General features: G+C 37.3%; 2 protein-coding genes across 2 annotated transcripts in view; one reads left to right on the top strand and one right to left on the bottom strand.

The window, feature by feature from the left end:
- Positions 1-7,036, top strand: part of LRRC72 (leucine rich repeat containing 72) — a 31,101-nt gene extending 24,065 nt beyond the window's left edge. The window contains exons 6-8 of the mRNA XM_009326120.1: positions 3,820-3,984; positions 5,246-5,273; positions 6,871-7,036. Of these exons, the coding sequence (XP_009324395.1) occupies positions 3,820-3,984; positions 5,246-5,273; positions 6,871-7,036 (359 nt within the window). The remainder of the gene's footprint in view (positions 1-3,819; positions 3,985-5,245; positions 5,274-6,870) is intronic.
- Positions 7,037-9,329: 2,293 nt separating this feature from the next.
- The window catches only part of ANKMY2 (ankyrin repeat and MYND domain containing 2), a 42,674-nt gene continuing 35,290 nt past the window's right edge, over positions 9,330-16,713 (bottom strand). Inside the window, exons 8-10 of the mRNA XM_009326119.1 lie at positions 15,485-15,613; positions 14,911-15,052; positions 9,330-12,685 (exon numbers count right to left, since the gene is read on the bottom strand). Of these exons, the coding sequence (XP_009324394.1) occupies positions 12,462-12,685; positions 14,911-15,052; positions 15,485-15,613 (495 nt within the window). The 3' untranslated portion in view covers positions 9,330-12,461. The remainder of the gene's footprint in view (positions 12,686-14,910; positions 15,053-15,484; positions 15,614-16,713) is intronic.

Genomic DNA, 16,713 nt, shown 5'->3' with positions numbered 1-16,713 from the left:
GCCTTGGAAAAATCTCTCTTGAATCTTCATTCCATTCCACTACTGCTTGAGACACCAAACGTACCTGCTTTTGGAGATCTTTCTGAAATACTTTTCTCTCTGGAATGCTATGACATATTTTCTTGACTCAAGAACAGACTTATCAAATATATACCTAACATTCTTTCTGTTAACACTTTCTAGAAAAAATAGCTATATACTACTTTGTTTGGTAAAAATCGGACTTCCTTTTGTTGCCACCATGTGGGTCTCTTACTACTTCTAAGTACAGTGTTTTTTAAAAACTTGTTAAAGAATTAAAATATTTTAAGTTCTCCTCTGAATACATGAACAAGCATTTTCTGTGTAGGAGATACCAAATGTCCGTTCCAGCCTTACTGCGCCCTCAAAATAACTGCAAAATCGCATCAAACACTGAGCCCTCTTTGGCAGTCATACTTATCCTGAAGAACAAGAAATGACATCTTGTAGTTTACAAATCTGTGTGGAATATTTCCAGACTTTTTTCTTCTTCTAATATCTCTTATTTGCTTCTGTAATACCATCTTGCCCTCCCTAACTGCTAAAATGACATTAACAGAGGATTTTTTTGCCCTAGAGTGAATATTAGCCACAGCCTCTCCTCATAGAGAAAAACAGGCCAGTGTAGAACTTGGTGGAAGTTGTCAAAATTATTCATTTAACATTTGTTTTCCCTGCTCTGATCTCAGGGTAGCAGCCTCCCGATTATTTTTACTTTACTGTCCCAGAAGAACAGAATTTGTATAGTGAGAAAAATAGCATTATGATGTTTTTCATTCAGGGAAAAAAACACCCAACAACACTTGTTTGTTTGTTTGCTTGTTAGCTGATCTGGGAATGAGCCAGCTTCTATTTTAATCAACCTCAGATACCACTCTCATGAAACAAACTGATCTGGCATGTCAGCTAGGCAAATGTTCCACATCTGGCAAAGCAGTAACACAGCATTGATGCCTGTCTCTTGTGTTGCAAAGGTTTGATTATTCAGGTAATGTGAACCTGAACATAAGTATTTTAGTTGAGTTGCTAATGAGCTTTTGGAGCTTAGTGCCTCAAGTCTCAATGAAAGTTAGTGGGACCCAGGTTCGCAGGAGCTTAGGCCCTTTTAAACATTTTACTCTTTAAGTTTCTTGAGTTTTCAAACTCATCATCTTTCAAAACATCAGAAGGCTGGGTATTTACATTTTATGTTGTGTCTATGGGATAAAAGCTTTGTATCAGCTATGATAAAGCCTTAGGTGTCCTAAAGCTCATCTGGTTTTAATAACTCTCTCCCCCTACAAATTTTGTGTCTTACCTTTCAGCTGTCACACCTAAAAGACTACTATTATTTAAAATAGGCATCACCTAACAATACATAAGAAAATCAAAGGCAAACACTTAGTGGTTTTGTCTGTATATCATAAAAAAATAGAAAAAAAACTTTGAAGTTTTGGAGTGCATGATGGCACCTTTACGCAGTTCTTGCCTGTGGTATTTTGCATACTCTGCAATAAGCCAATTCTTGCAGTCCGTGTTTAGTTGAGTAGTTTTGCATGTGTAAAGAGACTGTGCTTTGTTTACCTCGCATAAGAACAATTTGAATTTGATAATATTTTGTACAAAATCTTTGGCTACTAGTCATCTTTAATTTTCCTGCCTTGCTAAGTTAGTTGTTTTGCTGGGTTTGTTTTTTTGTGGTGGTGGTTGTTTTTTCTGTATACATTTTGCAGACCTGTTCCATAACCCTCTGGCACAAGACCCAGACTACCGGCTTTATGTGATATACTTCCTTCCTTCAGTACAGCGCCTTGACAGGAAGTGTAAGGATTGCTTTCCTCTTCTCACAAAGCATTGACAGTTGCTTTTGATTTTAATCAGTTTGGAAAAATAGGTGAATTAATCTTGCCTGTTCTTTTACATGCACTTGTTGATGTAGCAAAAGATCTAATTAACAGATACCCATTTCTTGCAAGATTTGTCAAGCAAATAGACTTTGCATGGCATAAACAGTTTGCTTTGCCAAATGCTTTTGGTTTCTGTCTTTTTCTATTTAAATTGTGTATGTGTATGTTAATCTTGTATCTTGGTCTATATATTTTTTGCGTAAGACAGATAAAAGCCTGTGCTTAGAAACATGTACCTACGTTTGTGCATTCAAACTAGTATATTCACATGGGTGAGTGTGTTTACTTAGATATGGATAATAACCTCAGCTATCTACATGTTTCTGTACAGTTTAAATATGTATATGCACATTTCTTGATGAGGTACCTGCTGACCAAGTTTTCAGATATAAATCTTCATAAATCATCAAGAGATCTTTCACAACTTGTCTACTGTAAATTCTACAGAAAAAAATTGTTGTAAGAATAGCCAGATGATAAATCAGTCAATCCATAAATATGCCACAGCGGATCCAGAAAATCAACTTTGGTGATTTTTGTCTCTGGTGTTTGGAGAGCTGTGATTGGCAGGAGGACTGAAAATTACTGGAGAGCACTGGGAAAGGTGTCGATTCCTACCCCAGCTCTACCTTGTAAGAAAGTAGTGAGGAGAAACAATGCAATCTTGAAAGCCTGCTCCCGGCCTCTAGGAGAACCAGGATGCAGGACTTGAGCAAGGCAGCCACAGGACACCTGCAGGTTCTGGCAGACTGCATAGCTCTGTCGTGAAGGAAAGCTGGTGGATGGGCCACAGCATGTGTCAGGGGTCGATGAGGAGCTGCTGGATCTGACCACATGTCCATTTGCTTACACATTCATTTTGCACCGGTACCTCCAGTCTCTTGAATATTTGGTCTTGTGTTACACCCGTGCTTAGCAGGTCTGTCAGACTGTTTTACTAATGATCATTTTTGACTAGGGAGCGATGACTGAAGCTTAATGTGCTGGAAAATATGTGTTGCATTTACAGCTCTAGAAACACTTCCATAAAGATTCCTGGACTTAATCTCCTAAATACAGTTATACTGTAATCAGTCCTGGATTAAGACTTGAGGCATTAATTTGTGTCAAGCTGTACCCCGGACTTTCTATTTGGTGAACTATTTCTCTGACATTACAAAGCTTCTTCACCATCTGTGGAACATTACCACAGCATAGTCCTGGCTGTCTCCTTTACATAAGACATGTGCTCACGCTTCTGTTACCTCCAGGCATGACTACTGCAGTTCCTTCCTAATTGGTCCTCCAGACACCATGACTTAAAAACTTCCCTGAATTCAAAATGCTTCTGTTCTAAACCTTTAGCTCACTTCTGTTCCGTAGCTGAAGTACTAGATTAGCTTGCAGTTCATGTCATTGAAGTTAACATCCCCTATTTGACTTAACAACCTCAAACTCTTTGTTTAAAACTTAAAGTTATTTTTGAATTAAACTGCAAAACAGGAAAATTTGAGGCTTTTCTTTTGGTTGCACTCATACAGTTTTCTCTGTAATTGAGTGATGGGAATTGAACTGGCCTTGAACTAGGACTTGTTTTTGCTATTCACAGAGAAACTTCCAAATCTTTACTGATTTCTGCAGTAGATCTCATTTAAGCAGTATGAAAAGCCTTGCTTTCTAGTTTCTTGGTTTAGAACTTCTGATCCTACTGCACCCAAAAGAAAAAGCTTTTATTGGACAGTGCTTCACCCTAAAGCCTTAGGAAGTATCACCCCATGTTCCCATTTTGAATCGTTGTGAAATTACGCAGATTTACACCGCTGCTGTTACAAAACTCAGCACAAAAAAGGTGAATTACCTTCTGCATGCAGATAGATGTTACCAGCCTTCTAAGTTGCTAGAAAATATAAAAATTTTATATCCCTTTTAACAGCAGTTACACAAAGAGAAAGGGAGTCTGCGCTTCATCTTTATAACCGCGAAAGGTCTTGTGTTGTGCAGTCAATAGCTTTTGGAAAGAGAGTAAATACACCCCTGGGGACTGCAGTGGGATCTAGCAGATGCACTCAACCAGCCAGAAGACTGATGATGCCCTCAGGTATTTATAATAATGTAAGGAAAAGCATACATTTTCAAGTGATTTGGATTAGAAAAAGTTCTTTTCACTCATCTGATAAAAAGTTATTGGTTTTAGTAATAAAGTATAAACGCATCAGGAACTCAACCAAATGGCTTCATGAAGTAAGTAGTAGTAGCAGCAACAGGCAACAAATGAATCTACTAAGAGTACTTTGGTAAATAAGTTCTAGTCACTCCCTCTGGTTACAAAATTGTCTTTAAAGATAGCTGAACAAACAAAATTTCTTTTTTTTTTCAATATGTGTCTTGTGAGTGTTTAGTTTTAGTTTTATTTAATTAAAAACATCTCAATACACTTTTAGGCTGTCTCAGACAGTGATCAGCATCATAGAGTTTTGATGCCCTCTAGTGCTTTTATGAAATAACCTCCTGAAGAAAGTATTTTCTTCTAAATAATGTTTTAAATTTTAGATATCTTGCCTAGTTTTGCAAGCAGATTCCTTTTTATGCTTTCCAAGCTGAGAATATTTTAATGATGTCTTATAATAGCATCTCAAGTGATTTTTAGAGTTCTTAAAACATTCAGATCTGGAAGACAGCGTGATCCTGGCACAAGAAAGCAGGTGAATACCACCTGGAACCTTGTGACTCGTACCGTATGACAATCCAGAACAAACCTTGAAATCCCACACAATCTGATCTGCTTTTTTGACGTTTTAAAGATAAGAAAAACAATAGTGTGCATATATGACTGAAATGGTAGCATTTTAAACAGTAGTGTAGATGAAATTTGGAACAGTAATAAAATAACTGATTTTTTTTTTTAAATCTATATGTCACAATAGTGACCCTGAAAGCAGTGTGTTTAACAGCAATTTGGAAAAGGTTGGGAAAAAAGAGATCGTTTAATCATACTTAATAATTTAATTGTTTTACTGATAATTGTCAAAGTAAGCATACAATTGTCTTTATCTGTACCATGCAATCATTCACATACATAGACAGTGGCATCATTTTTCTGTGAAAGAAAAAGGTATGCATGGAAATGTATGTCTACGGGAAATAAAATACAAGAACTGCATAAACTTAAAATAAATCCCAACAGATACTTGTTTCCACAGTAATTTAATAAAAGATGATCTTGAACATTTCAAATCATCTGCTAGTTTGCAGTTCATTTGAACAAGTAATTTAGGATCCTTAGTAATGAGGATGATAATCCTCAGCTAATCAAAATGCTGTACAGCCATTAATATCTTAATTTGTACTTTTTGTTATAGGTTATGAATTTGGAAATCACACAAATAAGTAAGTAACTTTTTGGACTTTTTTTTTCTTTTGCACCTCTGAAGTATTTACTTAATTTTCTCTTCTCATGCCTAAAAAATGCCCTAACCAGAGAAAACGTCCAGTAAAAATGAGCTTTTGAAAAATTTTCTGGTCTTTCGTATTTAACATAGTTGCAACTCTATACTATTCTGATGAGACAACCTACCTGCTGCTGTCTGAAATTTAATATTGAAAGGTAGTCCACATTTGGAAATGGGTATATAAAAATGCTATTTATTTATAAGATCAACTACTGATCACTAGAAAAAGCATGCTTTAAGTATTAGAGCATCAGAATAGCTGTTCTATATTATGGCCCAGACAACTTTCTCCTCACTGGCTCTTCAAAAACACATACTCTCTGGAAAATATTACTGACTTGTAGAATGAAACTTTTTTAGTCTGTACTTCATGTTACTTTTATTCTGTTTGGCTTCAAAATCACAGAAATAAATGTAAAACTTATCTCTGTTATCTCTGTGTCTGGACTGAGGTAGTATAAAGGTTGCATTTTGATGTGACGACATTTTTAGATGCTATCTTTATAAAAGTAAATTTACAAACTTCAGATTTCAGGCTTGTTTATACTTTCTAGCTTTACCTATGAAAATATTTCAAAGATTTATTAGAGGAAATAATGAAAGCCTACATATGATGGTATCCTTTAACAATTTGATTTTATATAGCTACTCACTTTGAATACAGCTCTTTACAATCATCAAGCTAATTTATGTTTAAAAATGAATTCACACTGCTTTCGGTGGAGTTAGCTGTCCTCATCGACACAATGGATGCAGAGCTTCCTCTCCATCTTATTTATGTAGATGCTTGGGCTTTGCAAGGTACCTGAGTATGCAACGAAGTGTGTTATACTTGGTGGAAATAGTCACATAGTTTATATCAGGTGTGTGTTGCTACAGGTACATCTTTATGAAATAAGTTCTTATAAGATCAGATTTTAATATTGTATCAGAGTTAAAAGGTTTTGGTCTAACATGACGTCCTTGTCAGTTCTGCGTTGATGTTGTGCGTCTGCCATTTTTCTCTCCCAGACTGCAGCTGTGGCAGGATACATGAAAAACACAAGCTCACAGTGTTCTGCATTCAGAGCTTGGAGAAGGGATATTTGCATGGTGGCTGGTTAAAAGATCTGCGGTGAAATAAATGTGCATTTGCATGAATGGGTATCATATCACTATGAAATCATAAAATTAGTTTTATGATTTCTATTGAATCAGAGCATTAAAAGTGTACAACAATTATAATTTTTGTGGAAAAAAAAAGCAGTGAAAACAAAATAAGATTTTTAAGTCTACTATAAATGTATTTTAAAAAATTTATAGCGTGATTTTTTTTCCTTAGAATCCTGTGATTCTGACCTTTTCTCATTTTGGTTTGCTTTCTTAAATTTGGTAAAAGAAGGAAACCTTCTGAAAATTTAAAATTTTCAAATCCTCACTGTTAGTGTCATTATGACTTCTAACTTCACTTTCTACACAGAGTGCGTGTGGTAAATTAGCTCCAAAGGAGTTCGGAATCATCCAGATAATGCGCATTTGCTTTGTTCTTTTTGCAGAATACCATCTGAGAACCCCGAAGATGCCGTTTTACTACGGGCAATGACAAGATCTCTAATGGAATTTTCCTCTGTTGACTGGAACAAAGTAGCCACCTGTCGAGAAAGACGGCTGGAAAACAAAGTAGAAGAACCCCATGAGAAGCTGACAGTCCAATTTAGATGAGTGCTTTCTTCCTTAAGAAAAAAATTATTCCTCTCTCTAGTGTGGAGATAAGCCTCTTAAGTAAGTTAATATCTCTATAAAACAAGTACACTAAAACATGCATCTAATTAAATGAACTTCCAGCCAAAAAATTATTAGTGTAACATTTCTTTTATCATCAGATATGTAATATGGAGAATGAAGAAATTAAGAAAACAAATGATAAATAGTGGCAATGTTTCAATGAAAGTTGCTTGAAATGCAATTCTTACCATACTTTTGTTATCAGAAATTATTAAAGCTAAACTGCAGTTAATTTTTAAGAAACTAAGGATAAAGAATTTCATTCCTTATAGTTTCTACTGGAGAATTAGACTTACCGTGTTCACTAGCGTAATTTGTCTTCCTCCATCAAAATAAAGATATGAGAAAGCAACCATTAAGCTTTTCTCATTTCTGAGAGGGATTGAAGTTTCAATTTGTTAATTTGTGTGCTGCACGAATGCGCTGAAAACTCTTAGTTTTATGAGGATACTCATTTGGTCTCAATACAGTGCAACCATGAGCTCTTCAGCATGCTGGTATCGATAGCTGTTGTCTGTGGCTGCTAATACTCTCCCAGGATGCAGGCCTCTGCTTACTGGTCCTTCTGGAGAGACGGGACTTGCCATACACGATGCACTGCCCCAAGACGGCTGACTGGTTTTAACACACTCTCTTTTATAACCGCGTGGGTCATACAATGCTGTAGCACTACACCTGACACTTTTGGCTTCTAAAGCCAGTTAGCACTAAGGAAGCTAGTGGGAGATGGGCATATAGATGGAAAATAATACATTTCCTCACATCTTTCTCCCTCCATTCTGCCAAAGGCTTAAAGCCAATGCTACCTGACATATCTAGGCCCTTCTTCAGCCTGTGACTTGTCTTCTGAGTTCATTCTTTCTCTCCTAAGTTAGCACAGAGTCACAGGACAGGCTAGGTTGGCAGGGATCTCTGGAGCTTACCTAGTCCAACCTTCCTGTTGAAAGCAGGGTCTGAGATTAGGTTATCCAGTGCCCTGTCAAGTTATTGATTAGGTTATCCAGTGCCCACTCTCTATTTCAGTGTTTAATTGCACTCCAGAGTGTTTTTCTTATATTCAGATGGAATTTCACTTGCAACAACTTGGGCCTGTTGGCTATTGTCCTGTCACTGTGCATACCCCATCTTCTCTATAACTACCTCTAGGTATTGTAAGACTGTGATTAGATCTCCCCAAATCTTCTTTTCTCTGGGCTGAACAAACCAAATTCCTCCAACCTTCTCATCGTCATGATGGCACCCTCACTGGACCTCTTTTGTTTTTTAATGTCTCTCTTGAGCTGAGTTGACCAAAATGGGACACTATTCCAGGTGTGGCCTAGCAGCTGCCAAGTCAAGTGGAATAATTCCACTTTCGATCTGCTGGCTGTACTATACTTTTGTCTTCACCGATGCATGGCACCATTTACCTTTGGTGCTGCCAGGGCATACTGCTGGCTCCAGGTGAGCTTGCTGCCCACCAGGACCCCCAGGTCCTTTTCAGCAGATCCCAGCCTGTACTGCTGCGTGGGATTACTCCATCCCAGATACAGGACTTTATCTTTGTTAAATCTTGTAATTCCTTTCGCCTTTTTGGTGTTAGATTCCTTCCTTTTTGATTTCAACTTCCCTATTTTTTCTTGCTTAAAGTTCCATGCATTTTGTAAATGCCCTTAAATTAGCCACATCTTTGTGGTTTTAAAAGGTAGATCAACACCTTGGTTTTGATTAGGTTTCAAGAATGTTTAATTTCTCAAATGGAATCAGTCTACAGGGAAGTTAGACCAAACTAAGCTTCGGCTAACATGTTTTCTTAAAGAGGTCCTCTAAGTAACTGTCCATTAGGATTTAATAAGTGTAGTCCCTGGTTTGTCTTGAGTCTCTTGAACTCTGACAGCTGACTCTGCTCATGGATGTAGTCTATGATGTAATCATTTCATAGCAGCAATTTCACAATGCCAGAATCTATAGATTTTACATGTCAGACACGGAAAAGGCTGAATTTAAGAGATTTTTCTCTGAAAGCAGACTGTATCCCACTTGGAACTTGGAGCTAGGCTCAGGTAGTAAGCAATGTCATTTCAGAGTAAATTTCATTGATTTCAAATTTTTGGATCAAATTAGAGGCACAGTATTTCTGGCCTGGAATATTTTTCTGCCCCTGTCTTCTTTTGATTAAAGAAAAATTAAAGTGAAATGAAGAATTTTTTTCAGTTTTCTGCTTAAAGAATGCTGCAATGCAATGTTTCAACATAAAGAATTTTATTACAGAATCTTTTTTAACAACTAATCTAACATTTTCCCCAAACAATATAGATTTTGAAAAGAAAAAATATATTTTACAGGAGTAGCTGTTAAAGAAGTTTAACATGACTTCTTGCAATCTTTTTTAGCATATAGATGGGCTCAGAGAAGACAATGAGTTAATTTATACATATATAATCTTTGACGGTGAAAAGTCCATCAAAACCTCTTAGATTTTTTGGCCCTCCCACTGTTGCACACAAGTGTCCCAGGAATACACAGATTAAACAAAAAAACCCCTACGGTGGCATCCAGAAGCTCTTCATTGTAATGTTTGCTACCTGTTCACATTTGTAGTTTGTAAATGTTGGATGCTGTCCAACAAGCCACAAGTCAGTAGAATCGCCAACTGCCAACATGTCCACCTTGCTTAAAAGGCAGTGCTTTCCATATACTCATCCATTTAAGCTTTGTCAAAAGATTTGAGTCTGTTTTAGAGCCATTAGTGAAAAAGGAATAATGTTAGCTATTTATATACAAAGAAATACTCAAATTACAAAGGTAATTTCAAATTTTGCTGAGAATTCCCTTTAGTTAGATGAAGAAAAACCTAGAAAATCTACCTGCATCAAAAATATAAAGTGATTTGAACACGCAACATTTAGTTCACTAGAAGATATGCTCAGATAGTTTCAGAAGCTTTTATATATTCCTAATTCAATCAAATTTCCCAGGGTGAAAAGAGAGTTGATATTAAAAAACACTTGGCATTAAAGTAAACTAGGGAGCAAGAACTGTGATGAAGCAAGCTAGACAGATTCACAGCTGCTCTGCTCTTATACGTAGCAAAACAGCTGAAGTGAAAATTCCATTTTTCCTAGTGGAGGGGAGAAAAGTCTTTTGAATCACACACCCCTGAAGGTGCAAGAGTGTGTCTGTTGGCTTTGCGCTCCGCAGCTGTCTTGTCACTTAAAACCTTGCTTAAGGAATCAGTAAATTGCTTATGGATTTTCATCCTACTTTAAGTTCCTTATAAGTAACATCTCACGAGATGTTTCCTCCAATTCATGATTATGCATGAGCTAGTCATTACCCCAGGTTTATGCAGGACCTATCAACCATGATCTTCCACCAGAAGAGCTGTCGCCAGCTCAAGCTGAGGAAGGCAGAGGTAGCTCTGGAGCGCCAGCGTGCACCGGGACCCTAACTTGGATTGCAATTGCTCTCCTCTGAGGCTCGCTGCAAAGAGAGGGAAGCGTGGCAGCCTCTGCTCATAATGACTTTGAAGCCCTTTCAAGTTAGAATGAGAACAAACGCAACTGTATAATCTGCGTCAAAGATCCCACACTTCACACCTATTTCCAATGTTCATACTTTCTCCTATCATCGCTTGGGCTTTTCTTCTTCATCAAGAAAAAGCATTGGCTGGCAGAATGAAAGCAGGATTTGTGCTGTGGATTTTACCACACTTCTAAAATCCTGAAACATTTGTCCTAAAGGGCTCGCGTTTTCAGAGAAATCTTAAAGAGCAACACATCTCATTGCGCCCCAAATGCTACGTGTAGAATAGGGAACCAGCAGCACTTCTGCATTCCCAGATCCAAGAGTGGACGGTGACTACATTGTGACTCCGTATCTAAGTTCCAGGCACGCATCTCTTGCTTGCCAATTGTCATGAAACTAAACTTGTACACCCGAGCTACAGGAGGCCCATGCCTGTCAAATGGGAACATCACCGTATGTCCTAACAGGCGTTACAGATGCAGTAAACAGAATTGTCACGCAGCTCCCTTCTTTTAAAAAACTTCCCTTTATTCTTCACAATTTTCTAATCCTTGAAATTAAAACACAGGTACATTCCCTGCACAGGTGCGCTTATGTATCCTCACTTTTACAGTTTTCAGAATATTAAACAAAAACTTTCAATATATTAAATAGTAAAAAATTAATAGCATTTTTCCTCCATTTCCTCTAAGGATGGTCCTTACTCCTCTAAGTTGAAGGATATTGCCATGTTCAAAACACCAATTATTCATCCCACAATTAGATAATCTCAAATTTTGCCATCCTTATGCAGCAAGTGATATTTTTGGTTGTGGCATTCCCACTGATTTCATGACACACAGTAGTAAATCTGAGTGAAAACAGCAGTTAAGGGAAAGTATTTTCTAGATACGGTATTTAGTTGAAAGCCTAAGTGAAATCCCAGTTGTATCAATGCACACATGAATTCTCCCATCTAATTCACTGTGACCAGATTCAGCGGGAGCAATATTAAGCATCTTTTGTGTTTATGAAATAATTCATAAGCAACATCCCAGTGTGCTCTGAGGCATCTTTACCTGAAAGCTGAAATTTAAAAACCATTATTCTTGTCAGTCAAAATACTTTAAATCATTCTGGTTCTTCCCTTCATTAGACTTTGACAAACTTGGAATATTTTTGACTAAACCAACAGTGAAATAATTCTGTTGAAACACACATTTCACAGTCAGCTTGAGACATCTGAAACAGCAGTATCATTTAATAAAATTGCCACAAAATAGACACTATTGGTGTGCACTCACTAGTCAAAAATATTTACAGTAATGTCATGAAAAGTTGAGAGTTCAGATGAGTATCTTCAGAAACTTAACTGCTACTGAATTCCTTCAGATAAAGCTTTATAAAGTGGTGCAAAAAAGCAATTTAACAGTTGGCTTCCCAATGCTTTTAACTACAGTTCTGTGTACTTGCAGAAAAAATTATTTAAATTACAATTAAAGTAGATTTTATGTTCTGAAAATATGAATAATCCAAATCAAATGCTTTTTATTTTTCACTAAGTGGCTGATTAACCACAGATACTCACAGATTTTTAGTATGCTTACTGTTGGTATACGTACAGATGGATCTATGCCACTCTAGTTTTTATCAGATAATAAATACCTATTTTGACAATCTACAACAGAACCTGAAGTATTTATAGACAAATTAGCCAAGATTTCATCTCAACATGAACAGAGACATGCTGTCTTTCAATGGGAGTTGTGCATAACCCATGCTGTAAGAACTCAGACATGGTCAGCATAAAAAATTCTTTAGGACCCTTGAGGTACAGGGACATAGCCAGAACACTTAGTCCCTTTCTACCCTCTTCTTACTCCTCAGAATCTTGAATTTTTTGGAGAGCAATGTCAGCTAAGCCAGTCTCACTTTCCAGTGGACTTTCAGGATGCAGGGCTAGTGCCTCTGTCTCTTTGGTACATTCGGGTTCTTCCGTTTGGTCAGTAGCATGATTTGGATCCACTTCTTTGGTAGCATCTGGACCAGGATCTGGCTGTTCTTCACTTGTAGAACTACCCTCTACTAGTTGCACTTCATCTAAACAGAAGAGAAATCGCATCATCAGTAAACACTGAACTCATCTGCAAGCAAACATTCTGATTGTTGAAGAGTAATAAACACTAGGAAACTTTGCATCAATTACAAAAGTGATTAATTTAACGAAGCTTCATCAAAAAAGACCTAAGACACTAGAGTTCTGCTTAAGTTGGTGTAAGACTACTCTGAAACTAACTCTACACAAAGCTCTCGTTAATTTATCTTCAATTTTGCCATACTTGCTTTTAATGTGTAGAGGAGCAGAGTAGGGCACTACAGTTGTTTTAACTTTCAATTCAAACATGCTTTATTGACACTACTCTTACAGTTAGCTTTTCAAAGAATGGCTGCAGGTTGGTTAAACACAGAGTACAGGTGGGTTTTGTTTTTCTTTTTAAAAAAAAGGCATGTACGTGATTACATAGGAAACATTTTTGCACATAACAGACTGAAGAAATTATTTGCTAATGAACAGTTGACCACAATGAACTTTAGTTGAAGTGAGTCACCCTAAAATTTATAACCTGACTGCATGGAACGGAATCAGCTATTGCACCTTTACTCTTCAAGCAATGTTTTCAGAGAAAAAAATTGTTAACTTTTTGCCCTGATTCTGCTAAGTAGGGGTTGTATGCTAGCAATTCTGAAAAGAAAGAGGGGAAAGCCTAGTTGGGGGCCCTGGCACCTTCAGAAGGAGTTCATCTTGGTTTCTTATTCTCTGTTATGATTGATAGCCAGCTGAAAACACTGTCACAGCTAGCCACAACACTGCCAAAGCCCTGCCAAGGTCTCATTTGGCTATGGAGCTAACTGCCTTAAGCACAGGCTGAAGCACAGACTTCCTTAACACTCACCCTCGAACAGTGGAAACTCTTGGTTTTGCTTGTAGTTGCAGCTGTGGGATATTTTTTTTCCTCCCCTTCCTCCCCGCCCCCGCCCCCCCGCCCCAACGTATAGGATTTGCAGGGCGTATCATTAGCTTTTTGAAATAAAACTGCTGTTGGTAAGAAGAGCTTTGATACACCACCATTCACAAGGTGACTTGAAGCTAGGATGAATTCACTGTCTTGCTAACAATGCATAATCTGATAAGGTCTATAGGTGTTGGTCGTGTAGCTGAAGAAGTTAGTGAAGATTAACATGTAGATAGTACAGTAGTAACATGTCAAAACATGTTAGCTTCCCTTTTTAGGAAGGGAGGGAGAAGAGCCATCCACCAAGATCCTGTCTGCCTCCGAAGAGGACAGCACCTGGCCACAGACTTGTTCAGTTAATATGAACCTGCAAGTGTGTGTAGCATCACACTGCTCACAGCTCATTATGTTTTGCTGTATTGGTATGCAATATATTCAGGGATTTCTAGTGTCCTTGTCTCCAACTTCCACAGTCATCTTGATCCTATGCAACAGCAACTCTTGTAACGGGATCATCACAGGAAGCTGTTGGAATCTTCAATAATTACTAATTTATTACTACTTTATATCCTGCTATAGTTTTTACAGTCCAGCTGAAGTGAAGAATACTACCATTATAAGAAAAGTGTGATTTGTCCAGTGCACTTCTACAATCCTTGAAACAGGGGAAGGGGAATCTAACCTTGTAAAAGAGAAAAAGTCATTTTCCTATTATTTCACTTAGAGAAACATTGTATCAGAGTAAGTTAAGGGGGGAGGTGTGATACATAGTGACAGAAAAAACACTGTATTAATTATTTGCTTATTGAAGGGAAAAACCACCATTAACAGTTTAAAGAGTAATGCTTGCTTTCTTCACATTCAAAGTACACAACACAACTTGATACTGTGGTTATGAAGAAGAAAGTATTACAGGAGAATTAACATCTACATTAACCTTTGCATCCGGAGGGAGTGGGCTGCTTTCTTATTATCCAACTTGTCCTAACACCTCCAACGAAAGGTAGAGTAGCATGACGTTTCTGCATGATTTTGATTAAAGATTTGGATTTTGAAACAGTGCAGTGTAATTCAGAATGCTTTAGTTGTAGAAACTTGTGTAACTCTAGCATTAAAAAACAGATTTTAGAAAGTACATGGCATTTGTAAATGGAAAGACTAGAATTCCAACAAATGCAGGTATGCTGTTATGTTACAACAAAGATTTTTCTTTCAACCTCAGCTGTTACAGATTTTAAGACCTGTTACTGTTGTTCCTTGTGGTGCAGTTAATGCAGCATTAGTTTCAGCAAGCCAACTATAGATCCTAACCTTTCTTTTGCTTTTTTTCTTGTTTCCTTTTTTCTTTGGCAGCTTCTAGTTCTTGTTTCTCATGAATTTCCTTCAGGGTCTTGCAGACTTTTTTGTGGGTAAACCAGTGTATTTTCTGGCAGTTCTGGTCGCAGTACATCACCTGAAAGTTACCAGAGCTATCAATTCATCTTTACATACTAAAAAGATACACAATATTCTTGTATTTCTTAGTGTACCAAGTTAAAAATCTCTATGTATATTACTTAATGGTATTTTTCTGCAATTTGTAAGGTCATATCGAGTGATTCTAACCTATATAAAACTCTACAAAGAATAGTTTGTTTTGTTAACTCTAAACATACAGAAATTTTACTCTTTCTTAATTCTTAAACATACACACTTGGAAATCCAAGTACTCCTACCTGTGAATTTCAGGCATTTCTCCCAGAAGTAGATGGCTTGCATGTTTTCAGTGTAGGCACACACGCCATTCCTCATAAGTCTACACAGTAAATGGTCAAGCATTCAAAATCCTCAGCACCTCAGTGGCACTACTTTTTGTGATTCATTATAACTATTTATGGATTCTTACCATTTTACATACTGAACATCTTTTGCCTGCTCCCTTTCCCCCACAAGTTGTACAGAATTCAGCATCCACAAAACCCACTTGGCCAGTAATAGCTTGTGTAAGTACAGAAAAAGCTGTAGGATCAGAACCCTGAAAGATAAGACAGGAGGTGGTAATGAGATTAAAAAACAACACTATCATAAAGAGGGACACGCAAGAGAGAACCAAAACAAGCAATGCCAGCTTCCAGGCGGCCAGCTGCGGTCTCGCTGAAGATGCCATAGCAGCAAGAACATAAAACTAAATCATAGAACTTCAACTAACATGCACAACCTAACATTTGTACAGTTAGATAAATTTTTATATATAACTTAGTCTTTAGCTTCTGTAGAAGGGAGGATAAAAATTATAATTTTTTACTCTGTAAATTATTAATAATACTATTAATGAACTCAGTGTTCTTTACACACTGTCATCCACTTGTAGATCATATGCAGCAGGTTTTTGCAGCTTAGTCTCTGTGCTGGCACACAGAAAGATATTTTGCTTGTCACTGAAATACCGTTGTGCTCAGTGTACTCAGATACTATAGACCAAATGGCCAGAACTCGGAATCTTCAAAACAATTATTTGCATATTATTATTTAGATATTATTTGCAGTATCTTTCCCATGCAATACAAGCAGTAAGATTTAGTATATTTTACTGGTAACCATAAATTACAACTATTCTTTTGGGCAACGATGTAAACGCTAGAGGAAAAACATGCCAAGTTGCTCCAGCTCTGAGTAAATCCTTAAACTGTTAGTCTACCATGGAATATGCACAATCATAACTACTACGGCAATGCTGAGATGCCCAGACTGAATTCAAGTACTTGTGCATGCCAAAGGTCAAGGCCTTCCAGACAATTAAAAATTTACAGCATCTCCTCCTTCCCAGTTCTGCGTAATGGATAGAAATCCAATGCAACAAACTGTATTTCTTTAAAGGGAGAAGGCAGAAAAGACCGCAAGCCCTTCTAAGAAAAAAGGGACAGGAAGGAAAATGTTTACTCTAAAGCAAGTCTTAATGCATCATGAGGGCTTATGTTTTCACACTGTGTTTATTTTTCTGGCTTAGACAAACAGTAGGGATTGCATTAAGCCTCAGGACACTTTAGTAGACTGGAGCCACTTAAGATGGAGGCTATTTTTAATTCACTCAGCATAATCCAAACGCGTCACAGAATTGTTCCACTTCCCCAGTGT

This window comes from Pygoscelis adeliae, unplaced genomic scaffold (genome assembly GCF_000699105.1).
Source record: "Pygoscelis adeliae isolate BGI_AS28 unplaced genomic scaffold, ASM69910v1 Scaffold15, whole genome shotgun sequence".
NCBI classification, from domain to species: domain Eukaryota; kingdom Metazoa; phylum Chordata; class Aves; order Sphenisciformes; family Spheniscidae; genus Pygoscelis; species Pygoscelis adeliae.
This window is presented reverse-complemented; position numbering and strand designations above follow the sequence as displayed.